The 14,249-nt window shown below is 43.6% G+C and overlaps 1 protein-coding gene across 3 annotated transcripts in view; it reads left to right on the top strand.

Moving 5' to 3' along the window:
- Positions 1-10,759, top strand: part of BRAF (B-Raf proto-oncogene, serine/threonine kinase) — a 52,049-nt gene extending 41,290 nt beyond the window's left edge. For 2 of the 3 annotated variants that reach the window (XM_028745548.2, XM_028745547.2), the window contains 2 exons: positions 2,437-2,590; positions 6,213-6,373. In XM_028745548.2, coding sequence (XP_028601381.2) covers positions 2,437-2,590; positions 6,213-6,235 — 177 coding nt within the window. In that variant the 3' untranslated portion in view covers positions 6,236-6,373. Of the gene's footprint in view, positions 1-2,436; positions 2,591-6,212 lie in introns of all 3 variants that reach the window. The other variant, XM_077935064.1, reaches the window with a different exon arrangement.
- The last annotated feature ends 3,490 nt before the right edge of the window (positions 10,760-14,249 follow it).

The following is a 14,249-nucleotide window of genomic DNA, read 5'->3' as shown; positions in this document are numbered from 1 at the left end:
AAGAAATATTCCTAATATTTGACTACATTCAAATTGGACACATTCCTTGCTAGGGTCAGCAAGCACCAGCTGAAAGGACTATGCCAAAATGACCTCCCCAGTGCAATTCATTGCATCCAAGGGCACAAGGCCATTTCTTAGGCTTTCGGGGGGCGGAGGATGAAATTGTTTGGGTAGTTTCATGGCCCAGGATGGGATGCTTCCTGTGGCTACAGTGCTGCTGCTTTTCTCCTCTCACTGTAAAAAAAGAAGAGCTGGCTGTTCTAACAGAAGCCTTATGTATTTAAAATATTTATTCCTCACTCTGGGACCAGCTTTCACATCAGTAAAGACAGCAAAGCCCCTGCCCTTGGGCTTACAAGGCACAACACAAAAAGAAAAAAGGGATGGGAAGGAAAGATGAAAACAAGCAAACTTAGTGTTACAAGTAGCTATAATAACCAGCTGCATGGAAGTAGATTGTTCGCCATTCAAAGACAGGCCTTGGCAGGGCCCTGAGGCCTGGTGACCTGGCCTTCCCAGAAGTGTCTGCAATTCGGCCAGAAGTTGTTGACCTCACAGTGTGAGGCCTTGTAGGCATAACTGGAGTCTGCTGGCTTCTTGTCATTCCTTCTGCAGCAGTTATGGGTCCCAGTGCCAAAAACCCCATAGCAGACGATCCTGTCGTTCTTCCTCACAGGGTAATTGCTTCCAAACATTCTTAGGGGTGACAGTGGAAGGAGGCCTTCTCTGCTCTGGTCACCCCATCTCTGTCCTGAACAGCTTGGAAGATGTTAGCAGTGCAATGGCGCTGGGTGATGCTAAGGTTGCAAGCATCGTTCAGGGGCCATTGTTCAGGGAAGTGAAGTGGCAGCCGAAGCAGAGAGCTCCGGCTGCCAAAATAAATGGAAAACCCACTGCTGCAGCAAGTGGCATGTTTTCCTGCTGCAAAAAGTAATTTTTAAAAGCCAGCACTACGTTGCTTTATTAAAGGTCCTTCTTCATCCACCCTCAAATCGTTCTCAGCCCTCACCGTGGTAGCTTTACCTTTGCAATAAAATGGGGAGGAGAAAATTCATATTTCATTTAGACTGGCTCTAAGGGAGTCTAAATGAGTTTCTTATCAGAAATGCATCTTCTTTTAGAGCAGAAAATGAATGGCTTGCCCTTTGGCATGTACCTGCCTTGGGAATCGCATAATGGTAATAATAGCCTGCTCTGCATGTGGAATAATAGAATTGTTGCTAGAGACGCACTGGTTTCTGCCTCTCTTTGTCTATGTGACTGTCTCCATGGAAGTATTAGCACCATGGGTCTTTTAAACATAGTCTGTGAAATAGCTGCAAGTTCCGTTTTCCTGCTGCAAAACACTTCACCATCACCGCCTTTGTTGGTTTTGATTTTTCATTCCTCAGGGCAGCTTCAGATGATTTTATCAATACACAACAACAGTTAGGGGACGTCCCTATTGTGCATATCATCAATACTGAATGATGCCCAACTCTTTCCAGTGACAAGAAATCAGTAGAGTTTCAGCATAAAGGCCCACTGGGTCCGTTTAGTCCAGCAGTTAGCTAGGAGAGAGTCTAAAGCCCTTTTTCAATCTGGGATTCGCTGTTAAGCCTAATCTGCATTGTGGGACCAACTTCTACCTTTTTAGCCTATTGTGTCTGCACTTCTTTCCCCCCTCTCCTCTCCCCAATCCCTTTCCAAAGGAAAACAAAACGGTGGGGCTAATGGTGTTACTGGTACAACTCGCATGAAATCTGGACATGAGTCAGGTGGATCACAACCTGCTGGCCGAAGACTAGTAAACAGGGAGATTGTACAATCCCAATAGAGAGCACGGCCCATCTCCCATGCTGTCAACCTTTCTGAGAAGATTGGGCAGGGGCTGGTACAAAACATGATGAGCAATTGCAGCATCAATGCTCTTAAGAATTTACTCCAGCACCATCATTTCAGTGCTTAAATGGCAGTGTTCCTGTTTTGCTTTCTAGTAGTGCTTAAAGCAGCAAGACATTTCTAAAGCCTTTAATTCCAGCATTGCCTCTTAAACAGAGAGTGCCAAATCAAGCAGTTGCACTGCCATCATTGTAGGAGGGTCATCTTTAAGTCCTGAAGGGCAGTTTCTCTCTCTTACTAGGTTTCTCAGTGAACATTGCATAGGTACGTAGGAAGCAATCTCTACTAAGTCAGATCATTGTTTCATCTAACCCAATATCGCCAACCGTGGCAGCAGCTCTCGGTGGTTCCAGACAGAATTCTTTTTCAGCCCCACCTGGAGACACAAGGGATGGAACCTGCATGCAAAACAGGCGTTCTACTACACAACGACAGCCATTCTCAGAATTGACAGAATTATAATTCGTTGAGAATTAATTTGTTCCAGTTTGGAACTGCTCTGTTGTCTTCGCTCCGCAACACCCACTCTCTCTTTTCTCTCTTTGTTTTCAGATCCTCGCCTCTATTGAGCTCCTGGCCCGGTCGTTGCCAAAAATTCACCGCAGTGCATCTGAGCCCTCCTTGAACCGAGCTGGTTTCCAGACAGAGGATTTTAGTCTGTATGCTTGCGCTTCTCCAAAAACACCCATCCAGGCAGGGGGATACGGTGGGTTTTCTGTAATCTGAAAAGCTGAAAGCATGTGCCTGTGTGCTTAGTGTGCCCCCCCCCCCCCCGCCTCCCTTCATGTGTGCATATGTTTCACATTCCAATGAGCTGGTTCGCTTTGTTTTTGGGGAAGGTGTACTGACTGAAAAAGAAACTCACCTTTTAAACTCAGTCTTGTATATATTCCCAGCATGGCATCTGTTGCTGGCGATGGATGGCCTGGCAATTGCCAACCATGAAAAGCTGCTCAGTAGAAAAGGGAAAAGGTCGTTGAAAGTAGCTAGCACTCTCTCACACACACACACACACAAATGCATCTCCATTTATGTTTGGATTGTAGGTCAAATTTCCTTCTCTTCTTTTGCCATCTCTGCTGCACAGGTAGCTGGTAGAGTTTTATTTTTGCGTTTTAAGCTGCCTGTTTTGTCCCTTCAGTCAGTGTCATGTGGTAGCAATCATGTTAGCGTCTCAAGTCGGCAGCGTTGCTGACAGTGGGCAAAAGTAAGACAAGATGAACTTGGATTTAAAAGGCCAGCTGCATCCACCCTCGTTTCAGTGAGCAAAGGTGAACAGAACATCAAAGACTTAGGCAGGGAGTGGCTTTTTTCTGAACTTCCTGCTCTGAAAATGGTTGCTTACTTGGAATTGGAAGTCTCTTTGTGTTTTTGTTTCATTTTATTCTTGGGTTTGTTTGTTTTTGTCCTTTCTTACTGCCTCTGTTCTGGCACTGCTCTTGCTTAACACCCCTTTTCGGCTGTTTAAAATCATTGCTGGACCCATGCCTTTGCGCCGGTCTGCTTCAGGCATGTTAATAAGCATTGCTCGACTTTTAACAGGTTAGAAGGGACATTTTTTAAAAAGTGAATATTGCTTTTTGTCTGTGTGGCCATGCTTGAAAGCAGTGATGCTCATAATAGGAGGAAATGGCCTTGTAAAAGCAAGAGTAGTAAACTTTAAAAGTTGTTTAAAGGTGGGGAAAGAAAATTTCGCCACCAGCTCTCTTACAAAGTCAATGGCTTGCTGCTAATGCTCAGCTTTACATGAGTTGATATTTCTACTCAGTTCTCCTTTATGTGGAGAAAACGTTTTATGCTTGTGTATAGAATTTGTCTGATTAGATCTCCAGTAAGGTAATGTGGATGCCAACCTAGCAGTTCGAAAGCATGTCAAAGTGCAAGTAGATAAATAGGTACCGCTCTGGCAGGAAGGTAAACGGCGTTTCCGTGTGCTGCTCTGGTTCGCCAGAAGCGGCTTAGTCATGCTGGCCACATGACCCGGAAGCTGTACGCTGGCTCCCTCGGCCAATAAAGAGATGAGCGCCGCAACCCCAGAGTCATCCGCGACTGGACCTAACAGTCAGGGGTCCCTTTACCTTTACCTAAGGTAATGTGGAAGTCAAGGACCCGGAAGTCAAGGACTTTTTACATTCCCAACCTTCCTTTTTTCCACATTGGGAGTATCTACCTTGAGCAGGTAAACCTGCTCTTCATTGCTTCGTGCTACATTCACCTCTGGTGACAAGTATTTAAATAATAACCTTCATCCATATCTATGTGTCAAGCTTTTTTGTCTAGGTGACAATGATCTTGCTTGCTCTGTTATTCCTGATCAATTGTAAACTGCTCAGCATGGTTAGTGTCTCAGACAAGCTGTGGGCGATTAGAAGTTTTCAGGAGTGTTCTTGCCATTCTTTGTTGTTAGATATATAGAAGTAGGGAAATTCCCCTGCAAGCTAGTACGCAGCTGATTGAGTTGAATGGTCACCATTTAAATTCCCTGAAAAGCCCGTAGGTAGCAGAAGTGCAGGGGCTGCTGCCTCAGCACTATGAGTGCCCATGGCTTATCTGAATCGACTTGCAGCGTCCAGTGTGAACTGATGAAGCCAAGGCTTGTGCCTGCTAGTCCATCATCGGTCACACGCCTGCACAACGTGAAGGCGACAGCTTGCCTAGCTCCTCCTTGTGACTTTCTCTGGTTTGTGGGTATCAGGCGTCCCTCGCCCTTGATCATTGCCCAGCAGTGGCTGCCTTTATACCTCCAGCAAGCTGCCTTGTGAGCAGTTGCAGGCTTTGCATCCAGGACAGGGCAGAAGGTTTTGATGGGCACCTTACTAGGTTATGTTGCTTCTGCATAGTGGCTCCGTGGAGGTTCTCCGTTGAGAGAATCAGAGAACTAAATAATTCTAAGCATTTGTTTTTCTGCTAGCTCACAGAATTTCAGGATACTACTGTCCTGATTGTTTACCACCACCGCCGCCTTAAATTTAAACTTTCAGATGTTTTGAACCTGATACCGATGACTGTGAATTCTAATACGTCTTAAAATGGGCTTAGGATTTTTTCCCTCTTTATGTTTTGCATAGCTTGGGGGTGAGGAAGACTCTGAGCGAATGCTCTTAGTCTATGGCTAGATGGAACGTCTAGCGGAGCCCTGCCTTTCCAAATTAACACATTTTTATCTTCACAATCCTGTGGCACCAATTAACACTCCAAATGATAAGCTGAATCAGGAAGACCAGAGGATCAGTGGGGATGTAATTTCTTATTTACAGACTAGCCAGCAATCAGTGTTAAATGGACTGAAGGTGGTAACCAAAGCCTGTAGTTTGGAATGGGTGAAAGAACATGAATGTTCTTAAAATTAGCCCCAGAGCACAAGGTTTTGCTTTTTCTGCTGCAACAAATGGTGAAGCTGTTAGTTCGCCCAGGGCCTTGCTAAGATAAGAGACCAGAGACCTGTGTAATAAGCTGGAGAAAGTAGAACCCAGCCGTACCTGCTTTTGACATCAGAGCACAAAATTTCTCATTTGGGTAGCGTTAATAGGGTGTACATATATGCTAATAGTATGGTATTTGGTTAGCCTGCTGCCCTGAAATAGAGCTTCTAGAAAGTCTACCTTTTAAAGTTTTCCAGAGTGTAGCTTCTTCAGATAAACTCTTTTAACTCAACCATGTGAAAGGAAATGGAAGCTCCATCCATTCCCTGTCTCCTAAATCAGTTAGGTAGCCGTGTTGGTCTGACGCAGTCAAAATATATTAAAAAATTAAATAATTGTCCAGTAGCACCTTAGAGACCAGCTAAGTTTGTTTTTGGTATGAGCTTTTGTGTGCATGCACATGAAAGCTTATACCAAGAACAAACTTAGTTGGTCTCCAAGGTGCTACTGGATTTTTTTCTTCTTCTTCTAGATATTCCTAAATCAGTATGGGGGTTTGGAGAGCAGAGAGCCATGCCAATAAATCCTTGCTTTTTTGACCCCAAGAGAGCAGCTGCCATTGTGTAAAACGTGTTGAGAATAATCTTACAAATGTGAACGATGATAAAACTTTACATTTGCACATTCTTCATGAGAGCATACGGGCTCTTAATACCCTGCCATATGGTCCAAGTTTGCTTTTTGCACCTTTTAAAAAACCCATAGTTAAGAGATTTGGGGAAAGTAACTTTGTCTTCTGTCTCTGCCAATGATATCCTTCTGTACATTTAATTATTAACAATTGCATTTCTCCTAACACCTGCTGCACCCGGTATATAGTGTCAAATTTATGCTGGATAACATTTCTGTCTTGCTGATGAATGAAACCCAACTTTTTTAAACTCAGCTCTTGTCCTCCCTCTACAGGCGAATTTGCAGCGTTCAAGTAGCCACGGCAACATTGGCAGCAAATCCACTCTCTCATTTTTTTTAAAAAAAAAAAGTCTTGTGTTCCTACGGTTTCTTTTTATAACATCCAGACTCTCTTCTGCCCCTCCAAAAAAAAAAAAAAAAAAAAAAAAAGGAAATTTAGAGGAAAGAGGTCTGTACACTTAGAGGAAAGCAGAATGGAATTACCAATCCAACTTTGGGTGGGAAGGGAAAATCCCTTGTTAAGAACCAGAATCTATGCTGCCTGTATGTTCACCTCCGGTCTAAACGCCATGTGCATTTGGAGACCCCCTTCCCCCACCCTGTGGCTGCCTGTTCCATTGGCATCATTCCCAGGAGAGAGGAGGGCTCGTGCTTTGACTTTCTGGTGCTCTGGCATGATGAGATTGGAACTCCTACTGCATCATTGGCTTGGGATGGTCTGCTGGTCGGCTTTCTCCCTCTAACAACGAGTTATCAAAGGCTGAACATCTGACGAGACAGAGCTAATCCAAACAATCATCCTCGGGTCTGATTTATTTTTTTGCTAGGGTTATGTGTGGTCTTTTTTTCCTGGTGTGCTTACCAATCAATGGGATAAATGCAGTATATCCTTTTCAGCTGAAGGAGCACCCGCTCTTTCGGGTAAAAAACACAACAACAGGAACATGGCCAAATTGGCAGATATGTGGAAGGGGGAGTCTGAGAAAGGATTCATTTGAAGGAAAAGGGGATGCTGCACCTTCTCTTTCCAGAATTGCTCTTATCTCTTGTTCAGAGTCACCCTTTCCCCTATCTTTCCTTTTTGTACACTTTCAGAAAGGGTTGGGAGGCTTTTTCCCCCTCTCTCGTCAGTCCAGCAACAAACGTTTTTACAAAATTACATCGAAGTGTTAAAACACGTAGCTTCTTTTCATTTTTTGCTGATATCATTTCACTCTGTATGTTTGTGTGTTGCCTTTTTTTTGGGGGGGGTATCCAAAAAGTCTAATGCAGACTATGAAAAACAAATGTACCTATTTTAAAAGGTGCAAGATAATGTCAGGTACCTAACGTTTCATAAACGGGAGTTCTCAGGTTGAACTGAATATGTTTTAAAAAGGAAAACCCATCCGCAGCCCCTCTCTGAAAGAATTACACATTCCAAAAATTGTGCTTTGGTACTTTTTGAAAAAGAACTTTAAAACATGTTAAATCTGCAAACTCAGCAAGTGTGTGTATGTTTTAATATGCAGTAAGTTGTCTTAAAGGGCAGTCTGCTAGGAAGGTTTTGTTAAGAAATGGGACTTCCTGGATCAACATTGACATTTTTGCTCACTCTTTGCCTATCCCCAACTTTTTCTATGTTACTCCTTTCTTGCCCTATGTCTTGTGGCTTAAAAATGGTGGCGATTGCATTTTGCTTTCTCTTTTTGTCTTGCTCTTAATCCTCATTTGCAAAATGGGTCCTAATTCTTATTTTTATCCAGAAAAGGGGGGGGGGGTCAAAGTTACCTCTAGTTGGAATCAGAATGCTGTCAGTTAGCAGAATTCTTTGCTGTGTTGATTAATATAACATAGATTTATTTTTATTTTATTTTATTTCTTTTTGTTAAAGAGGCAACTTAGATGCCACTAGAAAGAAGCTCATCGTCCACCAAAGCCTTGACATTTAGTGCATTTTTGCCCAGTTCCAGAAGATAGGAGGCTGGAGACAACCTCTCCTTCACTAAACATTTCTAGTGGAAGCTGGTCGTCTGATGAGAGAGTTTAAGCAGTGATTGATAAATACCTCAGCTCTGTTTTTAGGAAAGCTAAGAGAAAGGGAACTGTCTTTCTCGGAAAGAAGGTATGTTCATGGAAAGCAAGCATACCCTGTTGTGGTCCTTGTTCTTCAAAACCAAACAAGTGTCATTTCATTGGATTGTTAAATCTTGTTGAGCACCAGGGTGCGTAACAGAAATTAGACCAAGAAACAATTGAAATATGGGATATAATCCAGGTAGCAAGAGGAAGTGGTTAGAAGTCACTGGGTCACATTTCATGCCTTCTCGGCACAAGTGCTACTGAAGCTATGGAAGTTCTTGGGCAGTTCCTTTTCACTTCTGTGGCTGGTTGTGCTAGAGAGAATTCCAGTGGATGTGGGCAGTATAATGACAATAAAGCAGCTTGTGTGGGTGTACAAAGAGTGTGCCAGACCTACGATAACGCTAAACCAGAAAAGCACAATTTTGGTTTGCTGTGCTTATCTCAGCTGTCTTTGTGTGTGTTGGTGTGCAGATTTGGTTTGAGAGCAGTGTTTCTCAAACTTTCTGAATATGGACCATTCTTCCAGACTTACCTTGCCTCTTCTTATCACTACTGCCACCACCCAACCGCTGAACCTGGAGCGGCAAGAGGTCTGTTACAGAGATGAACTTAGGAGATCCTTGCAATTGCTCATGTGTGTGCCCACTACAATGCAGGGAGACTTTTGGAGTATGCTACTACTGGCATTAAGAGGAAAATAGCAGGACGTCTCCTATCATCTTAAAACCATGCAAGACAAATAAAAACCAAGCAGTAGCTCTTTGAGACCTGTACATTCCAAATCGCATTGGGGTAATGGGGCAGTGAATATGCAAGCACACCCATAAATCCAAGACGAATCAGTGCAAATTTCTGCCAGGGAACATTTAGTCCACCCACATCCTAATTGGTGGGGAGTGAAGGCACCATCTGCTTCCCATACTTTTTGGCTGTAGAATTTTCCTACATTAGTAAACCTCATTTTTGTTTCTCGGGACTTGAGTGCTGGCAAGAATGGGTCATTTAGAGATGTTTGGTAATTGCAAGAAAGAGGATGTGGGTTTCCCACATGCAGGTTGTAGTGCTTAACTTTCTGATGTGCAAGCGTCCTAGATCAGATTTAGAAAATGCCTAAGCATCCAGGTTGTTAGGGCTTTTAGAGATCTGTTGCTGCTGTTTAGGATGTGGGGATATTCCAGCACTAGCCTAGGCAAAACCTTAGAATCCTCTGGCATTTCCACTTGTTCTCCACAGTCTTGTAGTTCTGTTGCCCCTTCTGCCTAGCCTGATACTTGTTGAGCATGTGACATCTTTCATGCCCCTACAGTCATACCTCAGGTTAAAGTCGCTTTGGGTTAAATCTTTTCAGGTTGCGTCCTGCGGCGACCCGTAAGTAATGGAACGGGTTACTTCGAGATTTCACCGCATGCGCAGACGCTCAGAATGACGTCACGCGCATGCACAGACGCGGCAAATCGCGACCTGTGCATGTGCAGACGCGGGTTGCGTTCTGCTCATGATGCGAACGGGGCTCTGAAACGGATCCTGTTCGCATCCAGGGGTACCACTGTAGTTTTCTTCAGAGCAACCAGTCACTCTGGTGCCTATTCCCTCCCCCCCCCGCCCCCCAAATTACAGCTCGAATGTTGACTGCTGCCCAATCCATTGCACGTCACAGCTGGCCCACCCTTTCCTCTTCCTCCTGATGTTTGCAGCCATTGGCCCGTTTTGTACATCACATTAAACCATACTTGTATACCAAGTCTGCCTCAAACCTAGCCAGACTGTTGGTCCCTCTGCTCAGTATTTTTGATGCACTGACTGGCAAGGGCTCTCTAGGAATTCAGATGCAGGATGTTCCTAACCAAGACTTGCCTGCAAAATAGGTGCTCTGCCACTGAGGTATGGCCCTCCCTTATGCTCAAAAGACCATGCTTCTCTCCTCCTCTGCCTTTTTCAGCATACTGTGGAAGAAACATACCACACAACAACAACAACATACCCACAACAACATACCCTGCCCATCTAGCTGGGTTTCCCCAGCCACTCTGGGCGGATTCCAGCAAATTATAAAAATACAATAAAACGTCAAACATTAAAAACCTCCCATTAGAGGGCTGCCTTCAGATGTCTTCTAAAAGTTGTGCAGTTTTTTAAATCTCCTTGACATCTTTATCTCCTTGACATCGTGGCTAACAAGCCATGATGGTAAGCCAAGTTTTCTTCTTGACTTACCATCATACTTTGTTAGGAGTAAAATAAACAACAAGTTCCATTTCACACATAGTAGCAAGCCAGTGTCTGTTGTTTCCTTCCCAGGGCACTGAAGGAAGGAACAGCAAGAGCCTGTGGGGATCTTGTGAGCTGCTGTATTCCAGTATATTGCTCCTTAACTTAAAAGCATTGTTTTGCTTAAACTATGCTTTAAGGTGACGTGCAAACAAGGCCTATCCCATCTTTCATTGTTCCTGAACAGCAATAAGAAGTGCCCTGAAGCAACATGAGGAAGCAACAGCCCCTTTGCTGCTCTCCAAATATGCTGCCCTTCTAAGGTCTGCTAGTGCTAAGGCCAGCCCTGCTTCTCTGCCAAATTTTGAATCATTTACGGGAGACCAAATTATGCTAAGTTCTATCCTTACCTGCTTAGTTCATTGGAAATACTAACTGAAAATACACAATTCTCTTTGGGCTTTTAGAATGTGGAATGTGTGTGTATCCTGGATTGATTGTATTACAACTTCGTTATTCATTCATGTGCAGTAAGCTTTTTTTTTTTTTTAAATAATAAAAATATATAGATAAAGCAGTAGGAAAAGGGTCTTGTTCCCACAAAGCACTTTAGAATGAGCTACATACGCTTTGACTTTTCTCCACTTGCATCTGAACATACTGTAAGTCATGTGGCTACTGCTTCAGTAGGACATTTATGCTGAAGCTTCCTTTTTCTCCTTCTTGCTGTTGTCCCTGAGTCACCATAATCTGATGAAACATAGTGCAGGTCACTTTAATTCTGTGCTCTCACTTGCTTGAAATTGCCCTTAAATTTGAAAATGAAGAATCCGCCTTGAGCTCTCCTGAAAAGATAGGTAGATAGGCTCCAACAGCGGGTTTGTTTTTTCTTAGACGCTGTTGCCCCATGGTCTAACTGCTAAATTCCTCAACAAAGAAGGCAGCAATGCACACATGAGACTTGATGCCATCTTTGTACTGGCATGACACATTGTGCATTAGCACCATCCTTGCATTGGCACTGGGAATATTTATGCAAAAGTTGTTTTCAGTGCTGTGAGTTGCTTCGCCGCCTGGCTTGTTTGGCGGGTTTTTTCAATGCTGGGAGACAGTATGGGTAGCAGTTGACCCAAACCTAGTTTAAGATCCACCTTAACCTACACCCTGCTCATACCTGCTATAAGTGTCTGCTACTCTTTGTGAAGGGCATTCTTATACTGTAATTTCCACTGTGGAACATCGTTATGTTTTGATCTTCTGTGAGGGAGCAGTTGCTTCTGGTTTGGTTTGGGGGGGTTGTAGCAGAAGGCTTATTGAACGAGTTCTGGTATTGGGTATGTGTTTGCAGGTGTGTTACACTGAATTACTTTTTGGACCACGAGTGCAGCATGTGTAGCACAGACAGTTCATAGTACTGTAGCTAAGTAACTTTCCGTCCATTGGAAAAGAAAAGGAAAAATCTTGCCTGAAGGGAATGACCCCATTGAGCCTTGTGGATGTTCTGGATTCACTCTGAAACAACTTTGGCTAGGTTAGCTTTGAGATACGAAATTGCAATTTGCCAAATGATCTGTGCCTTTTGTGACTTTGAGGGAGATTCTAGAGATACCTGTGTAGGTGCTTTATCGAACTAGAGCAGTGGCTTTGCATTTCTTCCATTTTCAAATGTGGGTGGAACCGATTCATGGAACAGGATCTCCTGGCCACTGAAACAAATGGCACTAGTAGACCTGCAGCATAAACGTCATTTTATCTCAGTCGAGCTTTTTCTGGTAAGAAGAACACGTATCTTGTGTTTCCAAGTTGAAGTGTTCTCTCCCCAACACCCCCATATGTTGTTGAGTTGGAAAAAACACACCTTCAACTAATTATATAAAAAGAACCGATGGCATTTGTAAAGGAGGGAAAAAATGGAGACACCATTGCCTCTTCTGAGAGCCAAACATTTTAAAAAAGGAATTTTAGCATGAAGGTGAAGAAGAGTACCTTTTTGAGACTTCACTGTAAGGGGGGGGCGGGGGGGCGGACCTGTTTGATTGCTAATATTACTGGAAAAGGAGGGGGTGGTTATGCTTGTAACCATAAACAGGATTACAACCCAGGATTGCCAAGACCCTTTTCTCTGATTGAAAGAGGTGTCCGATCTTCTTCAGGCTTCCTATTGTTACAGGTAACCTGTCTATAAACCCCAACCAGTTTTGTCTGGCAGTTGAAAGATTATGGATAAATAGCAGAGAAGCCGTCAATGGACTAAAGTGCTGAAGTTGTATCTTCCATAGTGATGCTGTCTTCCATCCACCTGCCTAGGAAAAAAGTATGAGTTGGATTTTGAACTGGCTTTTCCAGTTTCTTTCCTACCCTTTAGGTTCTTTGGCCACTATTATGATTTATGTAGAAGCGGCATTAAGTGTATGAATTAGGATAGAAATGCAAAAGCCCAGATAGCCCTGAGATAGGTCCCTTTCTTAAAAGAGCACATGGGTAATAATAACACACGAAGCTGCTTTACAGTGAGTCAGAACATTTTGTCTGTCTTAGCAAGAATAGTCCAGTCTGACTGGCAGCCAGCCGTCCCAAGATTTCTCCAAAACCTGCAGCAAGGGATTCTGCAATTGAACCCTGGGCTTCCTGCCTGCTTAGCATGTACTGCACCACTGAGCTGGGGCCCATTCCATCCCTCCAAAAAAAATATTGTCTCATGCAACACAATCATATGCATAATTACACGGAAGCGAGTCCCACTCTGTTTACTCACAGCTAGACTTGTACAGGGTTGCAGCTTTAGTTGTCTATTTCAGACCCCGTTTTTGGCAGCTGGGGTGGGTTTGAGAGCATTCTGAAACTTTCTAGGCATTTATTTTGCAATTGCCAAAGCAATATCCATCTGTTCCATTCAGCCTCTGATATGTACTCTTTCTGCAATTACCTTGGAACCGTAATTAAACAGAATTACTCTACCTCCCCCTTTCTGAACTAGGGAAATGCAGAGCGGGAGACTGTGCCATTTTTCGGATTATGGATTTGTCTGGGGGTTTGTTTCTTTTTGACATCTAAGGTATTGTCCTTCATTTGTGCTCTGCCTAGTTAATACCCTTCCACTGGTTTTATGCTGTTTGGAGGATTCCAACAAGAGCGTTAGGACCTACAGGCTTATGGGCAGGGGAGGGTTGGAGGTTGGAAGGGCAAGCATTCATTTAGGCATGTATTGAAGTAGGAGGATAAAATGGACCAATGCAGGAAGGGGAGGGGAAATGTGGGAATTGTTGTTTAGGTTGAGAGTATAGGGCCGAGTCTGAATAACTTTTGATTTAATGATTAAATAAAAAACAAAAAACCTAAGTGCAATAAATGTACTCTGAAATTCAAAGCTGTGAAAGGTTCAAAGAAACACACCTCATTCCTTCCAGAGCCCAGCTTGCACGTATCCCGTAGATTTAGCCCCAACCCCCAAACCTTGGGCGGGTTCCCATGTTCAGTTTACACAACGACCAAACAGAAGCTCACCCTTGCCCCAGCTTTCTTTTTCATAACGTAGACCTGCAGTTTGTTAGAATTCTGTTATAATTGACCCGACAGCAATTTTACCCGTTTCATTCTCACAAAATAATTCCCTTGCCATGTGACTGATGTTGGCCAATGCTTATTTTGCTCCTAGCTCACGGCACCCTGCATTTTGAGTAGGGAGCACATGGGAGTATATTGTGACCGAAGAACGGAGTGCCAATTGAAAGCTGAGCATTGCTTGCCCATCCACTGGACTGCAATAGCCCTTCTAGCCTGAGTCGGAAGTTTATGTAACCAGCACCTCTCCTGGCTACTAGGGACCAGTGAAGGGCAAAACAGTTGTTTCTAAGCAGCTGAAAACAGTAGTCAACATCCTTGCTTTCTGTTCTCTCTGAAATACACACAGGCTTTTCCTTTCATTGCTCCCATTTCCTTTAGGAGATTTTATAACCACATTTGGTTACATGTGCTGTCCTTTTTCTCCTAGACCACACTACTACTTTCCAATGAGATTGGGAAAATGCACTGTAGTTG

Source organism: Podarcis muralis, chromosome 10 (assembly GCF_964188315.1).
Source record: "Podarcis muralis chromosome 10, rPodMur119.hap1.1, whole genome shotgun sequence".
In the NCBI taxonomy this organism is placed as follows: Eukaryota; Metazoa; Chordata; class Lepidosauria; order Squamata; family Lacertidae; genus Podarcis; species Podarcis muralis.
The sequence above is the reverse complement of the archived record's forward strand: the minus strand, read 5'-3'. Positions and strand labels throughout refer to the sequence as shown.